General features: G+C 41.7%; 1 protein-coding gene across 1 annotated transcript in view; it reads right to left on the bottom strand.

The window, feature by feature from the left end:
* DGKK (diacylglycerol kinase kappa) overlaps positions 1 to 24,988 on the bottom strand; it is a 116,070-nt gene that overhangs the window by 61,409 nt on the left and 29,673 nt on the right. Inside the window, exons 2-4 of the mRNA XM_070502792.1 lie at positions 11,036 to 11,146; positions 9,044 to 9,124; positions 6,958 to 7,062 (exon numbers count right to left, since the gene is read on the bottom strand). Of these exons, the coding sequence (XP_070358893.1) occupies positions 6,958 to 7,062; positions 9,044 to 9,124; positions 11,036 to 11,146 (297 nt within the window). The remainder of the gene's footprint in view (positions 1 to 6,957; positions 7,063 to 9,043; positions 9,125 to 11,035; positions 11,147 to 24,988) is intronic.

Raw genomic sequence — 24,988 nt, 5'->3', positions numbered from 1 at the left:
TGGGTAAAAATTTCTGTATATGTCAATTAGGTCCAGTTGTTCAATAGTGTTATTCAAGTCAGCTGTTTCTTTATTGATTTTCTATATGCATGTTCTATTCATTATTTTAAGTGGGGTATTGACGTCCCCTGCTGTTATTGTATTGATGTCAATTTCTGCCTTCAGATCTGGCATTATTTGCTTTATATGTTTGGATACTCTGATGTTGAGTGCATATATATTTATAATTGTTATATTTTTCTGTTCAATTGACACTTTTGTCATTATATAATGTCCTTCTTTGTCTCTAGAGACAGTTTTAGACTTAAAGTCTATTTTGTCTGATATAAGTATAGCCACCTCTGCTTTCTTTTGGTTACCATTTGCATCTTTTGGGGCCGGCCCCATGGCCGAGTGGTTAAGTTCACGCACTCTGCTTTGGTGGCCCAGGGTTTCACCAGTTCATATCCTGGGTGCGGACCTAGCATGGCTCATAAAGCCATGCTGAGGTTGTGTCCCACATAGCAGAACTAGAAGGACCTACAACTAGAATATACAACTATGTACTGGGGGGCTTTGGGGAGAAGAAGGGAAAAAAAAGATTGGCAACAGATGTTAGCTCAAGGCCAATCTTTAAAGAAAAAAGAAATATCTTTTTCTACCCCTTTACTTTCAGCCTATGATGTCTTTAATTCTAAAGTGAGTCTTTTGTAGACAGTATATTTCTGGATCTTGTTTTTTATCCATTCAGCCACTCTACACCTTTTGATTGATAAATTTAATCCATTTGCATTTAAGATAACTATTGGTAAGTGAGGACTTACTATTGCCATTTTGATAATCGTTTTCTGTATGTCTTGCAGTTGTTTTGATCCTCTCTTCCTCTCTTGCTGTCTTCCTTTGTTATTTGATTATTTTTTTATAGTGATTTGCTTTGGTTTTCTTCTCTTTATCTTTTGTGTATCTATTAGAGGTGTTTTTATTGCGGCTAGATTGAAGCTTGTGTAAAATATCTTGTAGTTATAACCTTCTATTTTAAGTTGTTAACAACTTAACTTCGATAGCATATAAAAATACAACATTCTTATTACTCCTTCCCAACATATATACTTTGTGTTCTTGTAGCCAGAGTTTGCTACTTTTTATATTGTGTGTCCATTGACAAATTTTTATCTACTAACTTTTATGTTAGGGTTAAAAGTAATTTATGCAGCACCTTAACCATTTTACATTAATCTGTATACATCCATATATTTACGTTTATCTGTGAGATTTACGCTTTCATATGCTTCCATGTTTAGCATATTTTTATTTCAATCTGAAGAACTCCCTTAAGCATTTCTTGTTAAGTAGGTCTAGTGTTGACAAACTCCCTCAGTTTTTGTTTGTTTGGGAAAGACTTTACCTCTCCTTCATTTTAAAGAATAATTATCAAGGTATAGTATTCTTGGATGTAAGTTTTTTTCTTTCAGTAATTTGATTATATCATCTCACTCTTTCCTGGTCTGTATGGTTTCTTTTGAGAAAACTGCTTATAGTCTATGGGGGTTCCCTTATATGTGATTAGTTGCCTATCTCTTGCTGCTTTCAAAATTCTCTCTTTGTTTTTGAATTTTGACAATTTAATTACAATGTGTCTCTGTATAGTCTTCTTTGAGTTGATCTCATTTGGAGATTTTTGAGCTTCACGAATCTGGATGTCCATTTTCCTCCCAAGATTTGAGAAGTTTTGAGCCACTATTTCTTTAAATAGCTTTCTGCCCCCTTTCTCTCTCTCTCTCTCTGTCTCTCTCTCTCTTCTCCTGGGACTCCCGTAATGCATATATTGGTTTGTTTTTCTTCACACATTTCTTTCTTTTTTTTCCATCTGACTGAATTTTCCCCCTCTCATCTGAATTTCAAATGACTTGTTTGCAGATTCTTTCTTCTGCTTGGCCAAGTCTGTTGTTGAAGATCTCTATTGCATTTTTCATTTCGTTCATTGCATTCTTCAGCTTCAGAATTTGTTTGGTTCTCTTTTATGATTTCTGTCTTTTTGTTGAACTTCTCATTTTGTTCATGTATTATTTTCCTGATTTCATTGAGTTCTCCATCTTTGTTGTCTTGTAGCTCACTAAGCTTCCTTAAAGCAATTAATTTGAATTCTTTTTCAGGAAATTAATAGATCTCTATTTCTTTGAGGTTAGATATAATAATTTCTAGAAAATTATTGTAATTCTTTGGTAGTGTCATGTTTCCTCAATTTTTTGTCTGTTTCTGGTAGCCTTGTGTTGATGTCTGCACATTTGAGGGAGCAGTCACCTTTTCCAGACTTTGTGGACTGTCTTCAGGGGTAAAAACTTTTACCTATAGGTAGATGTGAGGGTGCCAACTGAGTTGGATATGGCAGCTCCAGATCCAGGGTGTGTAGAAGCAGTTCTGGCTTCAGGGAGGGCACAGCAGCATAGTCTCTGTGGAACTTCATCAGCTGAGGCCAGTGCTGGCAAAGACTGAAGGGGACCCCAGTGGCCAAAGCTGTGGGTTTCCACAGTGGTGGTAAAGGCTGTTGGGTTCCTTGGTGGTGAAGGCTGCTTGGTCCTCCTGGTCTCCTTTTCCTTCACAGGTGGAAGTCATTGCTAAGGGCATCCCTCTTGTTGCTGGGTCCAGCACATGGGCACACGTGTGGTAGCAGTGGTGCCATGATCAGGATTGCAAGTGCATTTTGGGGGGCAATGGTGTTGGTATCTGGGGTCTAGGCATTTGCAGAGTGGCCATAGTACCAGGGTTGGAGCTTGGGGGCATCTAGGAAAACTGCAGTACCTGGGACTTGGACACAGGTGCATTCATCACAATAGTGGCCCTAGTGTGTGAGGCATGGAGGTATGCTGAATGGCCATGGAGCTTGGGTCCAGGCTATGTGTATGGTTGCAGGAGGGGGGTTGTGGCTCTGGTCGGGGGGGCAGGATGCAGTGGCAGGAGCATTGGTGGGGGGGCAGGCAGCAGCACTTCTCCAGTGAGAGTGCAACAGTGGCAGTTTCTCTGGAGGGTGCTGCGGCAGCTCTTTCACGGTGGGGTGAGTGGGGTGTCACAGCAGCATGGACTCCAGGCAGCTCCATTAGTTGGGTTCAGCATTAATGAAGACTTTAGGGCACCTCCACTGTGAAAGCTGCATGTGTCCACAACATTGACAAGGTTCTGCTTGAGTCCTCTTGCTCTCCTTTTCCATTGTGGGGGAAGGTCAGGCCAAGGGGATTTCTCTTGGCCTCAAGCTCTGCCAGACTAGGGGACGGGGCAAGGCAGGTAAACTGTTTACTATACTTTTCTAGGTGGCCTTTCTGTCTCTGTGCTCCATAGAGTTTCTGCAGCTTCTTTATTTTATTTTGAAGCTCTCTCAGAGCTCTTCTAGTTGGCATGTAGCTGTTTATTTCTTGTTTTTATTTTTTTCTCAGGGAGGGGATGAGCGATGGGATCTCCTAGTGCACCATTTTGCTGATGTCACCATGAAAAATTAATTTTCTATACAACATTCTCAGAAGCAGTTGTTTAAATAGTTTGCTTTAAATATTTCCAATGATAGGGAGCTTTCTATCTCAAGAGGCAGCTGATGCCATTCTTGCAGCTCACACTAAATGTTAGAATGTTCTTCTACTAGGCCAGAGACTAAGACAAAACTTTCTGAAATTTAGAGCTTTAGGGACACTGAATGGACGATTTTGCAAAAAAACTTAGTTCCCCATCTTTGGAAGCATTCAATATGGTCACGCACTGCATAATGATGTTTCGGTCAACAACAGACCACATATACAATGGTGGTTCTATCAGATTAGTACCATATAGCCTAGGTGTGTGGTAGGCTAGACCATGTAAGTTTGTGTAAGTACACTCTATGATGTTCACACAATGACAAAATTGTCTAATGATGCATTTCTCAGAATGTATCCCCATTATTAAGTGACACATAACTATAAAGTCTACATGACCTTATCTAAATATGTTTCAGAATCTAGAATCTGGAGTCTAGATGACTTTTAAGGTCCATTCCTGTTTCCATAGTCAGTGGTTTCATGGCAATTCATTAGAAAAAGCTAATATTTTAATCTAGTCTTCCAAGCAGCTCCTATATCCAATTTTCTCCTTTTTATTCTTTAATTCTCTCAGGCTGAAACCTTTCATCTGCCTATGACCCCTCTCTCTTCTTTGGCTCTTTCATATATTTAGGTTCTCTCCTACCCTCAACTCAGTATCTACTACTTGTCTTCCTGTCTTCCTTTTCTATCCTCATTCTGGGACTTAACGTTGTCTTGCCTGAATTAATTTATAGCCTACTCTATGATCTTCTGGCCTCCAGTTTTTCCCTTATCTAATCCAGCTTGTATTTCTAAAGTATCCCCTTGATAAACTCACTTAACTTTCAAATCCATAATTAAATTCTACTTTCATCATATTGCAGTTCTTCCCCACTCTTTATCCTGGCATCGATAATCCTCCACAATCAGGCCCAACCTACCTCTCCAGACACACTTATTTTAATGCACTTTCCCAAACTTTTTTAGTCAAATGCAGTCCCCCTTTCACTCTGTTCTGAAAAGCTTCTGTTTTTATGTTACTCAGATTTTGCTTATATCAATTTCATTGTTCAGGACTTCCCCCTGCCCCTGATCAATTCTCTGCCACCAACAAAATCCTAATCATCTTTCAAGGCCAGTCTCAAGTCTCTGCTCTATTAACTCTTCCCAGAGGACTCCAGCCCATACTTATCTCTTCCTCCTCTGAACTCCCATACCACGTTACTGTCTGTTTCCTTCATTTGGCAATCAATCATGTACTGCCTTGTAACATCTCTGAAAGCTGTTATTTATCTTGAGTACTGTCATTTAACTTCTTCTTTTGTGTATATCTTGTCTCCCCAACTACCTAAAAAGCTTATTGAGGCCAGGAACCAAGGCTACACCTTCTTTTGTACTCTATGGAACAGTAGGGGCTCACTCTTTGACATGTACTGACTAGTTTCCAATAGTTTATCCAATTACTTTGTAGTGACTTTAATAGACCACTAATGCCATGATTAATCTTCCTTCACCCTATGTCAGGCATTGGTGGTGACAGAGGATAGAAGAGACCATTAAAGATAAGGTACATATGAGAGAAAGCATATTTGACTCTTTAAGCCTCAAGCAAGATGAATTGCTAAGATGTTGGTGGTAAGACATTTACTTATCAGCTAAAAGTATTCCTTAATAGATTTAGGTTCCTAGAGCAGCTCCACAGAGCTTGTGATTACAACCTGAAACTCACAACTTCTCCAAGAGAGTAAACAGGCAGATTATTATTTTTTTCCTTTCTAATTTGTGCTGGTAGTCAACACCAAGGTGTTCAGCTCAATTGAGTCAGGAATGGCACATAAATGATGTGATGGCTTTCTCTAGAAGTTTTTGCATTCCTGGACTAATAATTAAAATTCAAAATATCCTATGTGACCTTTCATGCCAAATTGAAAATGTGTGATTCATAAGAGGAGCTCCATTTTGGATAGAGATAAGCTAAAGGAAGGAAAGGGGTGGGGCTACAGGGCGGGGATTGAGAGGAGCATAGAAGGGACAACTTTTTGTGGCTACCTCTAATTCTGTGCCATAGTGGCCTCATTATGGGTAGGTGAGAGGGACAGGATGTGCTTCCCCATCAGTAAAGGAAGAAGAAAGTAACAAATGAGTGAAATGCTGAGTGCTAAGTCATGTAAAGATCATCATCAGATTCTAAGCAAAAAATCTTTCAATTAAGCATATGCAATGTGGGCCTGGGAGAGGCCTTAATGACATATGGAGAGGTACCTGGGCCCCAGTTCAGTCAACTTGTCATGTATTCATAACCATGAGTAGCAGAATGTTAGTTATGAGTTATGAAACTAAGTGGTCAAGAGCCTGAGAAGTCCTAGGAGAGTGAGGACAGTTGATTTTTCTCCATGGCATTGTTTTCACTTCTAAAACCCATTATTACCAAGCCACATTCTACACGGCTCCATCTCAAATGCCTATAACAATCCTCTATCCTTTGCTAATTATTTAAGACATCAGGATCTTTTTGAGGGTGGAGTCATCTTCCCCTTTATCTCCAAGACCTTCACAGCAGAACTTATCTTTAGGATGAACCATGTATCATTCCCTTTCTAAACCATGGCTCCAAGATTACCCTCAGATTCATTTATTCATTCAACAAATATTTATTGAGCCTTTACTATGTGACAGAACTGCTCTAAGTAAATAAATGACAAATATCCCTTTCCTCTTGAAACTTACATAACTTCTAACTGAGGTAGGTCTAAGAATAGTGGGCTGAAGGCACAGCCCAGAGTTTAAATGGTGGCACAGCTTGTTGCAAGGGGCAGTGGCCAGGGGTTTGGTATTGCTAAGGAGAAAAAGAACTCTGCTAAGTTTTTGGAGGATTGCTCCTTGCTCTTCCCTCTACACTTCTTTTGTGGTAGACAGTGAACAGAGAGGTAGAATTGCATAGTGGTTAAGGACATAGGCTTTGGAGTCACACAGCCTGGGTCCAAATCCTGGCTTTGCTACTGAGCAGTTATCTCATCTTGGTCTAGTTCCTTCTCCTTTGTGAGCCTCAGTTTCCTTAGCCGTTACTGTAGTCACTCAGCAGACCCAAGTCAAGACTGCTGATTGCAGCTTTGCTAGCACAAGAACATCTAAATTAGCTGCTCACATACATCTTAAGTGCCTCATCCATTGGGCATACAGTGCCGTATACATATCAAGTGGACATGTGCAGAGGTATCTAAACCACATACTTACCAAAGTCTGAATCTAAGTGAATTATTCCTATTTATAAATAGTTCTAAACAGGTTTCCTAATGATATTTATCTATAGCTCCTGACCAGATGGTCTCTGCTTCCATCTTATTATTTCCCTGTTTGAAAGGTGGCTTAACTAATACAATCAATTAAGGGTTTACGCCTGAGAGTTGTGTGGATTCTCTATTATTTCCCTTACCTTACGAATTTCTCCCTGTTGGACGGTTTTTATGACGTTAATCCATTCTTCCATGTCTTTCCGGTTGGGTGCAGCCAGGGTAACTTTTCGTTGTGGTGTGATCACCTAAACAGAAAGTCACATTATTAGCTGGTTCGCACTCCACAACTTTGCCCCCAAACAGAGCCTGTGAACTCTCCATAAAATTAGACGGATCTACCAAGTACAATCCAATTCACTTCTTAAATGTAAGACAGAAGTTCCCAGAGCAACACGCAGCTCCTTAGATACCCACCCAAGATAATAACGATAATAGTAATAGATAACACTTTAATTGCACTTAGTATGTGCCGGACATTGTTCTATTGCACTTTGTGTATATTATTATATTTCAATCCTCATTACAACCACATAGGATGGGGATTATTATTTTTCTCACGTCATAGGAAAACCAAGGCAAGGGAGTTAAATAACTTGCCCAGGGTCACCTAGCAGGTAAAAAGCTAATCAGAATTAAAATCCAGATTCTTCGGCTCCAGAATATATGCTCTTAAACACTAATCCATGCACCCACCTATTACTCAAGTGAGGTTGCCTGAAAATCCTACTTGCTTACTGCTAGTCTGTCTACTTAAAAATGGTGAAAGGGTATGTGCTTCATCAGGGTGTGCCTCTTTCTGTTTGGAGGAGAGTGAGAATGGAAGGAGGAATCTAAAAATCCAGTTTTTTTTCTTTATATGGACAGGGACTACATGAAGAGAATTTTATCACCGTCTCTGTTAATGCTGCCTGGTGCAAGAACCTGGGCAGGAATAATGAGAAAACCATGCTGAGGGTCTAGCAGAGGTAGACCATGCTCAGGACTTGATCTTTTCCCAGAAGGTAGGAAGGAACATGGATAGCTATAGCATCAGTCATTGCTTCGATGGCCCTACTTGCCTTTACTACCAGCCCCCTAAAACTTGGAGCTAGAGCTCACCACACTAACAAGCAATTTCTTTCTCCTTTTGCATGCGGCACAGCATGATTCTGTGACAGATGGGAAGAGAAACTAATGGGAATTGTGATAACAGCTACTCCTTTGGTCTAAGCCCATTCTTGTGTGAGGCTGATGAACAGTACCTCTGTGTTGTAATTAGGCTAAGGGGCAACCCAGCCCTTGGGATTTCTTTGTAGAATGGAGACCAAAAACATTAGCCTGGATGCTCATCACCCAAAAGTTAAGCTTTTGGGGACTGGGTCAACAGAACCCCCAGTTTTACCCTGGGTCAGTGTGATGTAATGAGAGAGAAATGAGAGTAGGGCCCCCTTTTTATATTCAGCTGCTCTCCTTTCAAAAGAGAATGGAGTGTGGATCAGCCACTGAAGCATGGTATTAGGCCTGTAGCTCTAGTCTGCTAAGTACAACCCTCTTCCTACCTGAAGAGGAACCCCAGTCTCCATAACCCACCATTGAGGCTGAGAGAAGACAGTTCTGGGAGGAGGTGGGTAGGAGAATTCCTAGGCCAATGGACTTGCTATTTTTCAGTGAGCTTTTTGGTCTGGATTCACTTGAATGACCAAAGCCTTATGACATTTCAGTAGTGCCAAGCCCTTGAATACTTCCCTAGAAAATCTTCTGCTTTCTTTGAGCTACTCTCATCAGTAATCTCAGCACAGGGTAGCTTTCACTTTGGATTTAGGTTCTTTTCTACCTCATCAAAGGAAAGGAGGCCAAGCAGCTCAATTATCCTGATATTTTCTACAACATACTAGCAGTCTCTTGAAAGCCTTCCAATGATACTCTTCTAAGTCACCTTCACCAGGAGGATTGATTTTTGTAATAGTCACTCCTCCCACCATGAAATCAGTTTAGCTTTATATCAGGCTGGTAATAAGGAACAGAGCCATCACTTTTTTTCCCCGTCAGCGGGCTGGTAGAAAATGTTTGCATGAATAATCTTTAGCACTCGTTTGCAATGCTGCTTTAAGTGGATTTCTATACATGCTTTGGAATCAAAGCAGACTTGGGAAAGCTGAACTCCAAAGAGGCAACATGTGGGTATGGCAACCCCCTTCCCAGCTAGCTTCCACCCCTGCCCATTCAGTCATTCCCAGTCTTACGTACACAAAAACTGTGGTAAAGGTTTCTACAGCTGCTTTCTGCCAAGGCGACCTGAGACAGATCAATTGTTTCAAAGCGTGCAAACTGGAAAGATATAAGAGGGAGAGGGAAAAGAAACCATTTGGTTAATGAGGCAAAGAGACACTAAAGGTACACACACACACACGCATGCACACTAATAGGCATTTTTGGCAGTCATGATCCAATCATTTCTTTGACTTGAGTGCTGGGACTTATTTAGCATCGTGATTTTTGATGATATATCACGTGACAAACAAAAAACAAACCAAACTAGGCCAAAACACGACTCTTCCCAAAACCTTTATGTGGATTTAGAGGAAGGCTTGGGTAGTTCAGAATTATTCAAAACTAAAGATCCATGCTGGCGAAGACAATGGGATGTAGTCTAGCTAGGGGCCTAGCGAAGCAGATAGGAGTTATTAGCTCCTATTTTATTGGCCAGCAGCCTTTGACTTTGGTACTAGGCCCATCCAATTTGCGGCCTGTGTTTTCCTAATACACTGGCTATAGGAGGTAACATCCAGCCAGCAGCAGGAAATCAGTACTGTGGATACAGACAGAACTGGCTTCGCCGCTACACAACCTGTGCAGTCATACAGGGCCCTATGTTCAGAAGGGCCCTACACTCGGTTTAATGCTCTGCTGTTGAAATCTTGAAATTCTTAATAATTTTATCTTTAAACATGTGTTTTGTAAGTAAAGTCCAGTGGGACAATGGATCATGAACATGAGCAGAGGACATATGCACAATATGCATGTCCATTCCATGTCCTGTCACTCCATTTGCACTCGGGATGCCCATGAGCATAGAATTCCAGTGGACTCATGATGTGTGGGAGTTCAGTGAGACTCAAAGCAAGTATAAAGTAAGCACGTTGCATCTATGACCGAGTAAGTAGGGGAGGTGACAGCCCTGAGAGGCCATACTTTATGCTGGAAACAGAACTTGCTTTAAACACGGGAAGAAAACAATGATGTTCTAAGAAACACGAACAACCAATGAACCCTAGTGTACTCTTTCTTACTTATGTTACTTCCATGTATTAGCCAGCTATTTATGCTGAAAATAATAACATTGGAGGAAAGAGAAAGATAGGGCAACCCATAGTTCCTTTTCCTTTCAGGGAGTGTTGGTAGAATGTGTAAGTATCAAGATGTGAATAAAAGCTGTCAAACTAGTCTTGTGTACTGCTGAGAACAAAATATATACACATGTATGAGCTACTAAATACAAATTATATGATTTTGGTGGTTTTTCATGAGTTAAATGCTCTTATATTTGCTTTTAAAACTGGCATTGTACAATATACGGATGAATGGCAAAATTGCTAATAACAAAATTTTATTTTTTCTTTACTTGAATGACATTTAATAGCAAATAAAAGATGTCACAGGGCCGGCCTGGTGGCGCAGCGGTTAAGTTTGCACGTTCTGCTTCGGCGGCCCGGGGTTTGCCGGTTCGGATCCCAGGCGCAGACGCCATGCTGTGGTAGACATCCCACGTATAAAGTAGAGGAAGATGGGCACGAATGTTAGCTCAGGGCCAGTCTTCCTCAGCAAAAAGAGGAAGATTGGTGGCAGATGTTAGCTCAGGGCTAATCTTCCTCAAAAAAAAATAAGATGCCATGACAAATAACTGCTTTACATTTTAGTATCTTTCACTTTTTCCCTGCATTTTCATTTTGTACTGGGCCCTGCAAATTATGTAGTTCTGGGTGTTAGAAGCTAATTGAGGAATCTATGAAAGGGATGGTAAAGAGGAAGTGGAAAGGAGAGAAAAGTGTCTTTGGCCCAAAAGGGCAAATTAAAGGAAGAATAAAAGGTTTCAACTTCCACCTTAATATTTGCCAATGTGTCTTTACCTGTTGGCCCATCTCCCCACAAAACATTTCCTGGCACCCACTCACTAACTCAATTGACAAGATTATATATATGTCATATAATATATACATATATATGTATATATTCTCTTACCGCAGGATGGTGTGCAAAGCAGAGCCTTTGTCCTCGAACCAGAAAATATCTAAGCTTCCATCTCTTGAAGGAGTTACAGTTCTTCAGCAGAGGTCCTTCTTTCAGTATTTTCTGAAAGATAGAAGCATAGCAATGTGTAATTAGATCAATTTGCAAGACCATATCACTTGTTCTCTCAGTTGAGAAGATCAGATATCTGGAAGGTTCTCTTTCTGTCACATATCTGAGACATGGCCTGAGGGCCAGGCAGGAATACAAGGAAGTTAGCTCAATCAGAAAAGGCATTGGTTACCCTTGGATAACACATTCAGGATGAAACAGTCTCTAAGTTTCTTAGGATACATGGCCCAGGAACCATGGAGAACATCTCCATTGGCGGTAGGGGGTAGGAAGGAGGGACATGGACACAAATATAAGAACAACATTCTTAGGAAAGAACAAATGGTAGAGGGAGAGGCTGAGTCCCGTAGAGGCAGATATTTGGGAAGTCTCCAGGTTGTAGCTCTAGACAGGGCCTTCTTGTCAGCTCTTTCAGAGTGTTCCTTTCAGAATATTCAGTTGGATCATGTCCCTTCCCTGCTCATAAGCCTCCAATAACTTCCCAACACTTTTAGAACCACGTCCAAAGCCTTTGCCACAGCCTCCAAAGGATTCGCAACCTGGGGAGGGAGCAAAAAGGGCACCAAAAAGGAACTACCTTCTGATTATTTTCTTTACATATCTCATAGCCTGACCACTGATTTTTCAGTTATTCGTCGAACAGACTGACTCTAACGAAGCATAGAGTCTACTTACCATTTTTACCATTGAGAATTGAGGAAGTTCTCAGTCACATTTATAGGATACAAACCAACATGCAAGACTGCCATTTGGGAGAAGTACTCACACCCACCAAGGTGGAACCAAACCCATACTAATTGGACAAAGAGCCAGACTTAGTTTAAGTCACCAAATCAAGGCTCTATCTACCATGAATTCCATTCATCATCTAAATTGGAATTCACCATTGAGTGGTTGTAGAAGTGTTTTGCTTGGCTCACCTAGCATTTTCCAAAGTTTTTAATTAGTTGATAATATTAAAAAGGCAAAAGATTTCATATAAAAATCCAAGTTTCCTATTTCTCTAAAAACAATCAGGGGGACAGCCTGGTGGCATACTGGTTAAGTTTGCAGGCTCCGCTTCAGTGGCTCAGGATTTGCAGGTTCAGATCCTAGGCATGGACCTACACACCACTCAGCAAGCCATGCTGTGGTGGCATCCCACATACAAACTAGAGGAAGACTGGCACAGATGTTAGCTCAGGGACAATCTTCCTCAAGCAAAAGGAGGAAGATTGGCAACAGAAGTTAGCTAAGGGCCAATCTTCCTCACCAAAAAAAAAAAAAAATCAGAACATCTGGTAACAGATCTATATACTCACATGGCAACAATCTGCTGGAATGAAGTAGCAGCAGCTCCCTTCAAACGGGGCACCTGACTCCAGAAGGCATTTGAGTCTGAGACCCTGACCTAACAGTCCTTTGCTACTCTCATTCTCCCAAATATACACACATCTATTACACTCTGTTCAGTTCTCTAACCAATAAGATAGTACTAATGGACAGAACCTCTGTATGTCAATTGAAAAGTCGGTTCACAAGCAATCAAAGTTTACCTGAGTCTTCTTCATAACTTATGGGAGTTTCAATTTTATTGTACCAACCTTGAGATGCTTACAAAAGAATGGTGCCAAGGAGTCAAGACAAAGAGTACAATAAGATCTTACGGGAAGGGGGAAGGTGGCAGGGAGAGTGAGAAATTATATTTAAATTGTTGAAATTGAGTCATCAATGAGAAAACAACTCTTGTCTAAGCATTGTGATTACATCACTCTTTCCTTTTTCTGGTCAAGTGGCCTATGGTATACATTTTCAATGATTTGATTTTCTCTTTCCTAACCTTCTCACATCTATGCCATGTATTCCATACTAAGTCTTCATGATACCTAGGCAGTCACATTTACCCCTTTCTGCTAAAGACTCAAGTTCAAAATTTCAACTGCTCCAACTTTGTATGACTGAAGCCACACCCATTACTTCTGCCCCTTTCCCAAGTTATTCTACTTTGTCAGTTACTAAACACTTCTCCTACTGGTCTTATCTTGTCATATCTGGTGTCCCGTGTAATAGCTCCTTTTACAGTTTTTGGCTGAATATTTTTCCCTTCCTTCCACTTTTAGCTTAAAGCTTCCCTTAACTTCAGTTCTCCTCTCTTGTTCCCTTCATGGGTGGGATAACGGGATGAGGCGGTAATTAACGATGAGATGAGGAGGGGGATTTGTTCCTCCAGAAAATTCCCAGAACTCTGGGCCTTCTGGTTCCTTCAGAAAATTCCTTTCCCCTGGTGATTTGAAATACTGAAATAAGTAGAATTCAGCCTCTTTTCCCAGATATTTCCTTCCATCAACCCTTAGTGATGATCACGCTTTAATTCCCCTTCCTGGTACTTAAGAAATGTTCTCTTTTCTTCCCTTACCTGTGCCTTGCTAATAAATGACATCCCGTTATCCATTCAAGGATACAGCAAACCAATTAATTAATCTATTAATCTGAAGATACAGCAAATCATCAAAACTTTCAGTTCTCATTCCATGAACCTAGCATTTATCATAGTCAAGAAAAGAAAAGAAAGACTTCATGGTACATCTATCGTTGGACATAGTGCTTCATTCATATTTTCTGAGCTCCTACTATGGACTCTACCTTTTGCTAGGTGCTTTGGGACAGCTAAAGAAGTTATAGGCACATTTCCTATCTCAACGATATGGATAGTGGGAGTGGAGGGGGAGGGACTGATAATTCATGTAGGTAAACACAAAGTCATGTGAGCTCAGAGAACTATTTGAAAGAGTGTTGGATCTTCATGTTCCATGCCCTAAATGTTTACCTTCTGGTTCAAATGCAGGCTTTTACCAAGACAGTGGCTAGCCACTCATGCATCCTGTCACTGGGTACACTAGCCACATCTCAATTATCTTGTCTCTGTCCCATGATATTAAACTAGACACTTTGAATACATTAGCTTTAAGTATAGGGCTGTTGACCCAATGCCAGTAGAAGGCTGGTTGGTAACAGAAGAGTCAACAAGTCCCGATAGGGAAACCGGAGAGCCTAAGTCCAGTTGCTACTAAGTTCTAGGTGATTGTTATGACTGAATGCTGACTAGTGTTATTGACTTATTCCATTTTTCAAGACAAGCTGGCAATCCAAGCTAAAATTTGTGTGAAGCTTTGTAACACTAAAATGTTAGCAAATAATTAATTAAAAAAAAAAAAAACCTACGAGAGCCAAACAAAACATGTATGCAGGCCAAAGTCTGTCCACAGGCAACCAGTTTGCAGTTTCTGAACTATAGCTACTGTCACTTTCTCTAGACGACAAAGTGAGTGAGTGGTGGGCTCCTAGCATCAGAGGAGGTTGAGTATATGAGTTCAGAGTTTGTGTGCGAGGAACCTGTACATCTGAGATAGATATTACCAAGTTGGGTTCAGATAAATGTTGATGTGATTTATGTATAGTAGGGAGAAAGGTTAGAAGGCCATATAACAGTTTCTTAAATTTTAAACACAGGCTCTATATCATCAACTCTGAACTTCTACAAATATCCAAACCTGGGTTGGGAGAAGGTAAAGTTCCTGTAGTTCCTTTCCTTTTAAACTCTGTCCTTCTTTGGGAGAAACTTACCTACTAACCCAATCACTATTTCTAAATAAACCATTGTTTCTTTAAAAACCCAATAAGCAGTCCCTAGAAGCCTGTTTGACCAAGCAGAAGCTAAAAATCACTCAATCAATGGGTTACCTCAAGTCGATAAAATATGTGCATGCAAACGAATCTTTACCTGCCTGAGGCCACTAAACTTAACAAGGACGTGAGACAAAAATTGGAAGAAACAAACACATCCTGCAAAGGGAAGCGTTGGAAGGAGAGCCCTTGCCTGTCCCGTAAGAGGATTTGCTTCATGCCTCTCAGTTCCTGGCTTCTTGCAGATAACATCATCTCATTGCCCCCTTACCACGACCATGCAGAGTATCACCCCCAATTTCTAGACTGAAAATCTGAGGCTTGAGCATTTGTCGTTGCTTTGCTCAAGGACCCACAATTACAAAATGCTGGTAGGCTCTGCGCTTTTTCCACTACTCTACCCATGACAAGAAAACCGGGAGTGCCTGATTAATTAGTATGTACATCACAGAGTGAACACACTACCCCACAAACTTTGTCCTAAAAGACATGACCATAGATAGCTAAGAATTAAAAGATGTTCTGTGAACAGCTCTGAATACTCAGTACTAAAACTGTTAATGAGCTTCCCTCTAAGAGGCAAATGGTAATCCATGGTGGGCTAGAGGGGAATTCTCCTGTTTTTTTAAAGTGACTAAGATTGACTAGAAGAGTAATGAGAAAACACACGTATACAGCACTTTGCAATTGATAAAGTGCTTTTACTTTTGCTGTTGAATCCTCCCAGCAGCCCTCTGAAGTGAAAGGTAGCGAAAGGCCTCTAACTCAATTCTGCCCTATGAAAGACACACTGAACTTCAGGTCTTTGAGTAGCTTGCCCATAGATTTTTATTTCTAAAACATTATCAAGACGCTTGAAATTTTTCCTCTCAAATAAGATCATCAGTGTTTGTTCAGCAATTTTGAGATTTTGCAGCATCTTAGGGTTGAAATATTTGTTAGAAGAATGCATCCCTAATGTTATTATGAAAGGCAATAAGGAACAGGATTTTATACGGGAAATTGTGCTCGGTGGGCACCTTTACAGGCACGCAGCTGTTGTATTAAGTGGGCCACACCTGTAATCCTCTTGGTCCAAGCTGCCACTTTCTTGTAGCAATATTTGTGATGCTGCAGATAGGAAGAAGTTAGGACGGGTCATAGGAGCCTTGTACCTACTGAAATGCCATGTGACCCATCTGATGATTCTTAAACCAGAACATAACGCAGGCAGGCCTCCTAGTCCTTCCTGCCAGTTCTATCTGACATTAAAAAGCAAATAACACTGCAGTCTCTACTCTTAAACTCTCAAGGCTGGCTGTTTTGTAGTGAGACTGAGTGTGGTGCTGAGTTCAATCACCATAGAGATCAATGGGCTCCATTCAAATCCAAGAACGAAGGACTTATCGAAGCATAGGTAATTCAGGTCCTGAGTACAGCATTCACGCAAAATGTTTTTGCCTAAACTGTGGCAGCCTTTGCAGAGAAAGCTAGAGCTTTGGAAATCTCTGCTTCAGTTTCTTTTTGGATCCTCTTTGATAAGCCAATCGCCAAATCCATTACTCCGAGAAGCTCCTGCACCCAGCACAGGCGATCTCTCTCCCCCATGCTCTCCAACTCAGCATGTATAAATTAATGGCCAACAGTGAGGGTAAGCATTTCCCTTGCCCCCTATTTATAAAATATCTTCTATAAAATATCTCAACAGGGTGTGCAAAGCACCCCAATTTCCTATATATAATTAACACCTGCCTGCTGCTTAATTGGGAAAGGGCAAATATAGCTGCTGCTGTGACCTTTTCCTATGCTCCTACAAAATCCCCAAAGATTCTACTATCTGCTACATCTGTTTTGCTGCAGCTCAGTGGGTTTTTGATGGATGTGGCTTTGGGGGATGCTTTTACCCTTTCCTAGCAGAAGGAACTCCTATTGCATAGCCAAATCGAGTTCCACCCTTATCCAATCAAAAAGCAGGCTAGTATCATGACATGCTCCACTACCTGTTATTAGCTGGCTGCTCTTCTGTTTTACTTTCTCATACTGTTCTTGGGAGGGAGGCTGGATCAAGTTGGGGAAGGAGTAGGTGATCACTCCTCAAGTGAGAACCAGACTCCCACTATGAGCACAGCAAGGGGAGCCAGCTTTCTGCCTATGTCTCCTTCAATCCAAAAACCTGAAACATTTATTCTCTTTGCTTTGGGGGCAGGGGTGATGAGAAGAAAGCCGTTTCCTAACACAGGCCTGCCAAAGTTGATTCAGAGCAACAATGTTTGATTTGGTTAAAATGCAACTCCGGGTGCTTTAGGCTTTAAGAAAGGCCAGGCCCGCCCCGCTTCACTGAAAGCTTTACATTCCCCAGGGTCCTGTTGACGTGGCAGGAGTCAGACAGACTGGCTCCAGCACTTACTAGCTGTGTGACCTTGGGCAAATCACTTAACCTCTCTGAGCCTCAATTTCCTTGTCTGTTAGATGAGGATATCTCACAGATCATGTACCTGCCACTCTGTAAGTGTGAGTCTCTTGTGAATTGTGGAGGCAGGGGCTTGTGCCACAGCTCCACTCATCCCACTACTGGGAGCTTCCCTTCCTGGCACTAGCAAGCCTGGCTGGCCAAGGGCTGCAGCAGGAGGGTGATGAATACAGTGACCAACTGTCTCAATTTCCCCAGGACTTTCAGTGCTAAACCAGGAGAGTCATGGGCAAACTGAGACCTGTTGGTCACCCCAGCACTGAGGACCCAGGTCTTTCTACTGCTCAGGTTCGCAAGGGCTATAGCTGCAAATTTCTCCCACTGCTTCCTGTGCTTAGGAAGAACTATAAAGAATCATCCATGTCCCTACTTTCTGTTGGTGAAATGAAAGTTAAGAATGACACTACGTTTTTCTCTGAATTAGGAAAAAACTTTAACTAGTTTTTGTGTATCATTCTAAAGATATTTTATACACATACACATATATACACATATATTCTTTATTTTTCAGATAAATCATAGCATTCTATGCACCTTTTGTTTCTTCCTTTCTACACTTAATATATTATGGAGCTCTTTCAATATTGACACATACTGAGCGGTCTCATTTCTTTTTACAATTGCATAGCATTCCACTGTATGGAGGTAATGTGATTTATTTAAACAGTCCCCTATTGATGGACAGTGGTTTAAAATTTATTCTATTACAAACAATATCGCAATGACTCTCTGTATATACATGTCATTTTGCACCAGTGTGAGTACATTGATAAGATAAATATCAAGGGTTGGTGACTTTAAAACTAGTCCGCTGGGACCATAGGGCCTAAAAACATATGTTTTCTCAAATTTCTCTGCTTTCTCTCCCTTTCCTTTTTTATTATTGGAGTTTCCTAAGAAGGGTAAGGACCACTAATTGCTTGGGGGTTGGGGAAGAGCTGAACAATTTGGACCCAGCCTGACAAAGTGCAGAAAGCAGTAACCTGGCTCTTGGTAATTGCCCTGGGACTAGCAGCAGCCAGGAAGGGGGAAGAGCTCAGCTGAGTCCTCCCAGACTTACTCACAGGTTTGAATGCTGGTTTTGCTGCATTGAACTGTACAGCCTTAAACAAGCCATTTCACTGCTATGAGGGACCACTGGTAACTTGGTTCAGGGTAGGAATATAAGCTTTGGTCTATGTAGTTCAAAGTTTGTGCTCTTGCCAAAAAACTGCCTTTTAACTTTCAGAGCTAACCTTGACCTTAGCAATGAGTAATCTTCTCCCTCCCAACCCTATTAGAGATGATGAAAATAAGGCCCCAAGAGGGGCTATACTTACCCAAGTCAAACAGCAAATTAGTGGCAGAACCAGGACTGGGCCTCAAGCCATTCTATTTCAGTGGTGTGGAGAATCCTCACTGACCTCCTGAATGTGAGTGAAGGTGCCCTATAACCACAGCCATTGAGTTTGCTCTGTATTGGCAGTGCCTCCCGGAACATGCGTATAGTTTTGGGGACTCCAGCAGAATAGCAGGGAAAGAGATGTGAGGAGACTAGCAGGAAGATGGCTTGACTCCAAGAGTTGGATCAAGAGGACAGGCTTTGGAAGTCTGGGGAGAAAAGTGGCTTAGGGAAGGCTTCTTGCAGAAGGTTGGCTTTGCTCTGCAAATGCAGGGAAGATTAAAGGTGTCAACTAAGGGAAGGAGGATTGTGTTTGGGTCTTGAGGGAACCAAAAGCTTGGAAGAGGAAATCCAGTGAAAGAAATGGTGTAAGTAGAAGCTTAGCTGAAGACCCCTATCACTACAGCAGCAGTTACTGCTTGCGTAGGAAAGGAAGTTTCGTGGTCACATAGTCTCTAAAGGAAAGATACCAGGGAATCTTGGACCCTGGTCTTCAACTTAACCAAGATCACAGAGGCCAAGACACCAATTATCTTATCTAGTGCTATCAACTTAGAAAGAATGACAAAGCATGCGTGCTTCCAGCTGCCTTCTTCCGCACCCTTTCACCGGACCATCAGTTGCCAAAGATAGACAGCTTCTTCTAACATTCTGTGGATGTTCCTTCTCTCAGGGACAATCCCCCCCCACTGCTTACAGCCCTGGGGTCCCACCACCAAGCCACATGCCTTCTTTATCCTAACCGCCTACTATGAGACCATTGGTTTCTGTTCTGACTCTGGTGATGTCCGCATAGAAGCAGCCAAGGCAGCAATTTCTTCTGTGAGTTTCTCTGCAACCATCCCTCTCCAAAGGAAGAAAGTTGTTTCTAGCTGACAAATGTCTGCTATTTGCCCTTGGTTTACCTGCATTATCTCATTTAACACCCACAGCAATAATCTTGTGAGGGAGGTGGAGAATTTTAGGTTTAGAGAGGTTAAGTGACTAGTTCCAAGTCACAGTAAGTAGCAGAGCTGGGATTTAAATCTAGATCTGTTTGACTGTACTGGCTGGCCCCTCCAAATACCAAGCATCTATAGGATGGTGGTTATCACAATGTGGCTTGGGTGTCAGATCCAACTTGGGGATCACTTTGGTCTGCTTATTTCTTCCCCCAGGGGCCACTATTTCACCCAGCAGGAAAAGCCATGGACCAGTAACGTCTGCAGATTTCTCACTAGTTTAGCTGAAGGAGACTATGTACTTCAAATGACTTCACAAACTCAAAGGAAAAAAAAAATCACAGTTCTTTGGAGAGATGCCTGAAATGCCATAATCCCATGTTTTGTATATTTTGATACTTTGTAACGACATGCTCAATCATGTGTAGAAGCTCCTAAACCTGGGCACTTCAGCCTCTAGGGGTATTTTTTTTTTGAGGGAGATTAGTCCTGAGCTAACATCTGCTGCCAATCCGTCTCTTTTTGCTGAGGAAAAGTGGCCCTGAGCTAACATCCGTGCCCATCTTCCTCTACTTTATATGTAGGACACCTGCCACAGCATGGCTTGACAAGCAGTGCATATGTCTGCACCCGGGATCCAAACCTGCGAACCCTGGGCCGCTGAAGCAGAATGTGCACACTTAACTGCTGCGCCACCGGGCTGGCCCCCTTTAGAGGTATTTTTAAATGCTAGCAACCTAAGGTCAAAAGGAACCTTGCAAATGTGCAAATATATAGCTCATTTGGCTATAACTCACTCAAAGAGCAAAGTGATAAAGACTCAATCTGTGCTTTCTGTGCTTTGGTCTTTAAAAATATCTGTCCCTTTCCATTCATGACTTCAATGCCTCTAATAATGTGGCTGTGGTGAGCCCAAATCATCTAACTGTGTGCACTTGAGGAGTTGGGAAGATTGTTTTATTGTCAAGTTGGCCTCCTACAGACAGCCATCTGAAGGCATGCACAGGACCTAAGAACACTTTCACTAATAGGTCCTCTGCGGATGAAGTGGTTAGATAATAAAGAGTGGATGCATGAGTTTGCATTTTTATTTTTTCTCAGCCTTATGAAGTGGTGTTGACAAGAATCATGAGGTTGGTAGACAGAAACTGATGCTAGAACCAGTTGCTTCTGCTAACCTCTTGCAGCAATAGTGGTCTAGGGAACATGAAATTCACTAAATCACTAGAGTATGTAGGGCAATGAGAGACATGTGTGCGAGCAGGGTGTGTGTGTGTGTGTGTGTGTGTGTGTGTGTGTGTGTGTATGCTTGTCTGCCTTGTCCCAACACTGGTGGGTGAGAGCAGGAGCAAGGTCTCAGGTAAGGGCACCTCATGGGTGGCATTGTCTTGGGGATAGGGTGAGGGAAAAACCCATAGGAGATTCCATTCAACTCCTAAAGCTATGGGTGACCTTGCTGCCTTTGAGTGGAGGACTGTCCCTGGCTGAGCAAAATTGCCTCACCTGGAGGCAGGAGGTGTGGTAGTTTGACAACCCCCCAAGCCAAGAGGGAAAATGGAGGGAAGAGATATGATTGCAGGAAACACTGACCTGTCAAGGAAGAGACTGTGTTGTGGGCCTTTGTTCCAGAGAAATTACTGGCTGGGTAACAAAGCTGAAAAGCTTTGCCAATTAGTAAAAGGAGGTCCCCAGGGACAAGCTTCCTGGAGTAATAATAAGATGAATCGCTAAAAGCTGGTGAGTCTTTACTATGTGGGAAGTACTGTGTTAAATCATGTTACATGGGGTCTCTCATTTGATTCCAATAACAACTATAAAAGGTAGATGCCATAACAATTTTCATTTTATAGATGGGGAAACTGCGGCTTGGAGAGATTGGGTAACTTCCCTAATAGGTTAATAAAAGGCAGAGTTAAAATCTCTCTTGGAGTTTTATGGACATGGAAAACCAGTTATTCCCTCAGTGAAAGAAAAAAAGTCAGGTTTAAATCACTGGTCTTATTGCAAATTATACTCTACTCAATGTCAGTCGACAGAAGGAGGCAGGACTGGGGGGAGATTGGTGGTGTGAATCACAACTATTTGGTTCCGTTTTGTTTTTGTTATTAATATTAAATGCTAAAGTAATTACAGTAATAATAATTGTTTAATTTACATAGCACTTTCTCAGCTATAAAGATCTTGAAGATTCCCACCTGGCTCTGAAGGCAACACTGGGGAGTAGATGAGGTAGATAACACTATTTTTTCCAGATAAGAACACTGTGACTAAAGGAAGTGAAGTAAATGACTTGCCCAAGGTCACTATGTGATAAATCTGCTCTGGCCTCCTGACTTCTGGAACAAGGCTCTTTTCACTACATTTTATGTTTTCTGTGTTGTTTGATATCATTTTAATTCATAGTCTGTATCTTAAAAGCCTAATTTCCCCTTTTCATCCATCTTGCAATATACTCTCTGCCACCACTGCTGGTAAAGAAGTATGGCATATTCAAGTGTGCCATTGGCAGGCATCCTCGCGGTTAATGAAGGTAATACCATGATGGGCCCAAAGGGAAATTCTTCTTTGACCTGAATGAATCCTAGTAACAATAATGAAAAATTAACTTGGCCATGCAGCTACTGCACAAAAACATTCTACAAGGATCTTACTAGGAAAGACTGAGAGCAGTGCTGCTACTGTTGCTTCCCCCTCCCAGGGGCTGCTTCCCACAGCTTCTTCAGATCCTTTACACTCAGACCAACTGATACCCTTTTCATACTTTTGGACCTTCGTTTATTTCCCTGTGGAAACACCATCCAGATCTGCATCCTTTTCCAACTTCTCCCTGCAGAAAAACACCTAGTAAAACTACACGCCCCTCTCTAGCCAGGGTATGTTTAAGGGATTAAGGCTGCTCAACTCCTAAATAGCTACTAACTACAGCAATCAAATTCTAACACCCACTGGCCAGGGCTTAGAGCAAAGCTGACTGTTACCATCTGGATTTTGTGCTGCTCAACTCTTGATAGCCTATCCAGAAGGGGCCACCAGAAAAGTACAAATGCACTAAGGGAGAGGGAAAGAGAGAGAGAATGGAAGAGACCGGTGCTACTGTAACTCAAGCTGACAGGCCTGGAAGTGGGGAGAAGCAGAGGAGTAGAAAAGAATTAAGAATAGGATGAACACGTCACGTTGGAGGGGTGGCAGCAAACAGTCACACACTTGTAGATGACAGAAGATGCTCATTTTCCCACTGGTGACGCATTGGATTTCCACTGGTTCTGGAATCATCTCTCAGTCACCATTTCATCGGCTCTGAGATTGTGCCCTAATCAACATGTGCGGTTATCTGTTCAAAGTTGCTGGAGAGAAGGCAGCTCTGACTAAAATGGGAAGAAAAAGATTGTCAGCTGAGATCTGGAAGACAGCTAGACCCGAATCACACAAAAAATAAACAGGAGGCAAAATTGTCCTCTGAGATTGGGAGGGGGCTGTCCTTTAATTTGAAGCGGGGCCTAAAACACTAGGATTGTTTAAGAAAGGGAAAGAGCAGGGGAGATGGCAGGGCAGAGTCCAGTGTGACACAGACTTACTAATAGCAATATAGGCACACCAAAATTGATACACAGAGAAATATGGAGACAGCTAACACCTCTTGTCCCTTTCACCCCTCCACATATATGATAAAAAGTAATGTTCTGACAGACACAAGTTTGATTTCCACATCTTTTCTGAAATGTCCACTATGGTTAGGCATCCTGCTAGGCACATTCTCTACATTATTGCTAATACACACAACAATACTGTGAGGTAAGTATTACCAGCCTCACATGATAGATAAGGCACTAAAGCTCAGAACAGTCAATTGACTTCTCCAAGACCACACACAGTTACAAAGGGGATGACTTTGAACTGAAGTCTGTTTTATCCCAAATCCTAGACGCATTTCTACTTATTATACCATACACATTGCCTCTCTCTCCTGGAAAGTGATGGTTGATTTGAGGTAAGAGATATGGTGGATAGTTTGCAAAACCACAAGAGATCTGAATGATCCAGCTTGTGAATTTTCACAAAAACATTTGTACCTTGGTGCAGTATGGGCAGCAATATAGCACCTGGGAGAGACAGTGGGCTTAACGGACTCTGAATTCCATGGCGTTGGGGCTCCAGCAGTAGTTATGTTAGCAAGTCACGCCACTTCTCAAGCTACCATCTCCTTGCTAGAAACTGCAGATAAAGATGCTAAAATTTGGCACTTGCTTCATCAAGGGAAGACCAAGACATAATAGAAGAAATTATTAATATTGCTCAGGTCTGTTGTCATAAAGTAGCCTCCCACCAAACTAAAGACCGCAGGGATAGGCTCTGGGCCCAGGAAAAGAATTTACTTCAAAACTGAACAGGTCAGAAAGACAAACTCAGCATAAAATTCTCTTGGTAAATCACAAATACGTGTCATAGCCGAGTTTTGTCTGATGGGCACAGTGCCCAGAGTGTCACAACTTACCCATAGTAGGTACTTGATGAATGTTTATAAAGTGAAATTGAGTAGGGGAAAAATTCACCTGGGGAGGACAATGAGAAAGGATGTCCTTAAATGTTCAGGGAAAGGGTGTTCTCAAATGTTCGTATCAATTGGCTCCTAAAAGCCAGTTGCTGTTGTAGGAAACAAACGAAGATTCTTGTATTTCCAAGTATATATATTTAGGCAAAAGCCAACTTAGTACAGTAAAAAGGAGTGCATTTTGGAGTCAGATAAATCTGGCTTTGAAACTCAGCTCCATCAGTTATTAGGTGTGTGTCCTTGGGCAAGTAATTTAACTCAGCATTTTTTTTTAAAAAAAGATTAGCCCTGAGCTAACATCTGCTGCCAATCCTCCTCTTTTTGATGAGGAAGACCGTCCCTGAGCTAACATCCATGCCCATCTTCCTCTACTTTATATGTGGGACACCTGCCACAGCATGGCTTGACAAGCGGTGTGTAGGTCCGCACCCAGGATCCGAACCAGCAAACCCTGGGCTGCTGAAGCAGAATGTGTGAACTCAACTGCTGTGCCACTGGGCTGGCCCCCAAACTTCAGCATTTTTATCTGCAAAAACATATATAGTAATGACACTCAACTCTTTAAGATCAAGAGAATGCATGAAAGTGTTTAGCGCCAAGTAGAAATTCAATACATATTTCTTCTTTCTTTCTGTGGATTTGGTGGCAATATTTTTTGATCCCTAAATTGGAACAAAAGGCTTGTTAAGTGTGAGTATATATGTAGTTGCAACAGGGTATTGAAGTGTCAATTTGAAATCACTGTTTTGCATCAAATTTGTGAGCATAGGTTTCATACTAATAGTCCAAGCTCAGTGGGTCTTTACTACCAGAGGTTAGGGTGCTTTTGACTTTTGTGGATTAGTCCATA

The sequence above is a fragment of the Equus asinus genome, chromosome X (assembly GCF_041296235.1).
Source record: "Equus asinus isolate D_3611 breed Donkey chromosome X, EquAss-T2T_v2, whole genome shotgun sequence".
In the NCBI taxonomy this organism is placed as follows: domain Eukaryota; kingdom Metazoa; phylum Chordata; class Mammalia; order Perissodactyla; family Equidae; genus Equus; species Equus asinus.
Note: the sequence above shows the minus strand (reverse complement) of the source record. Positions and strands in the feature narration are given on the sequence as shown.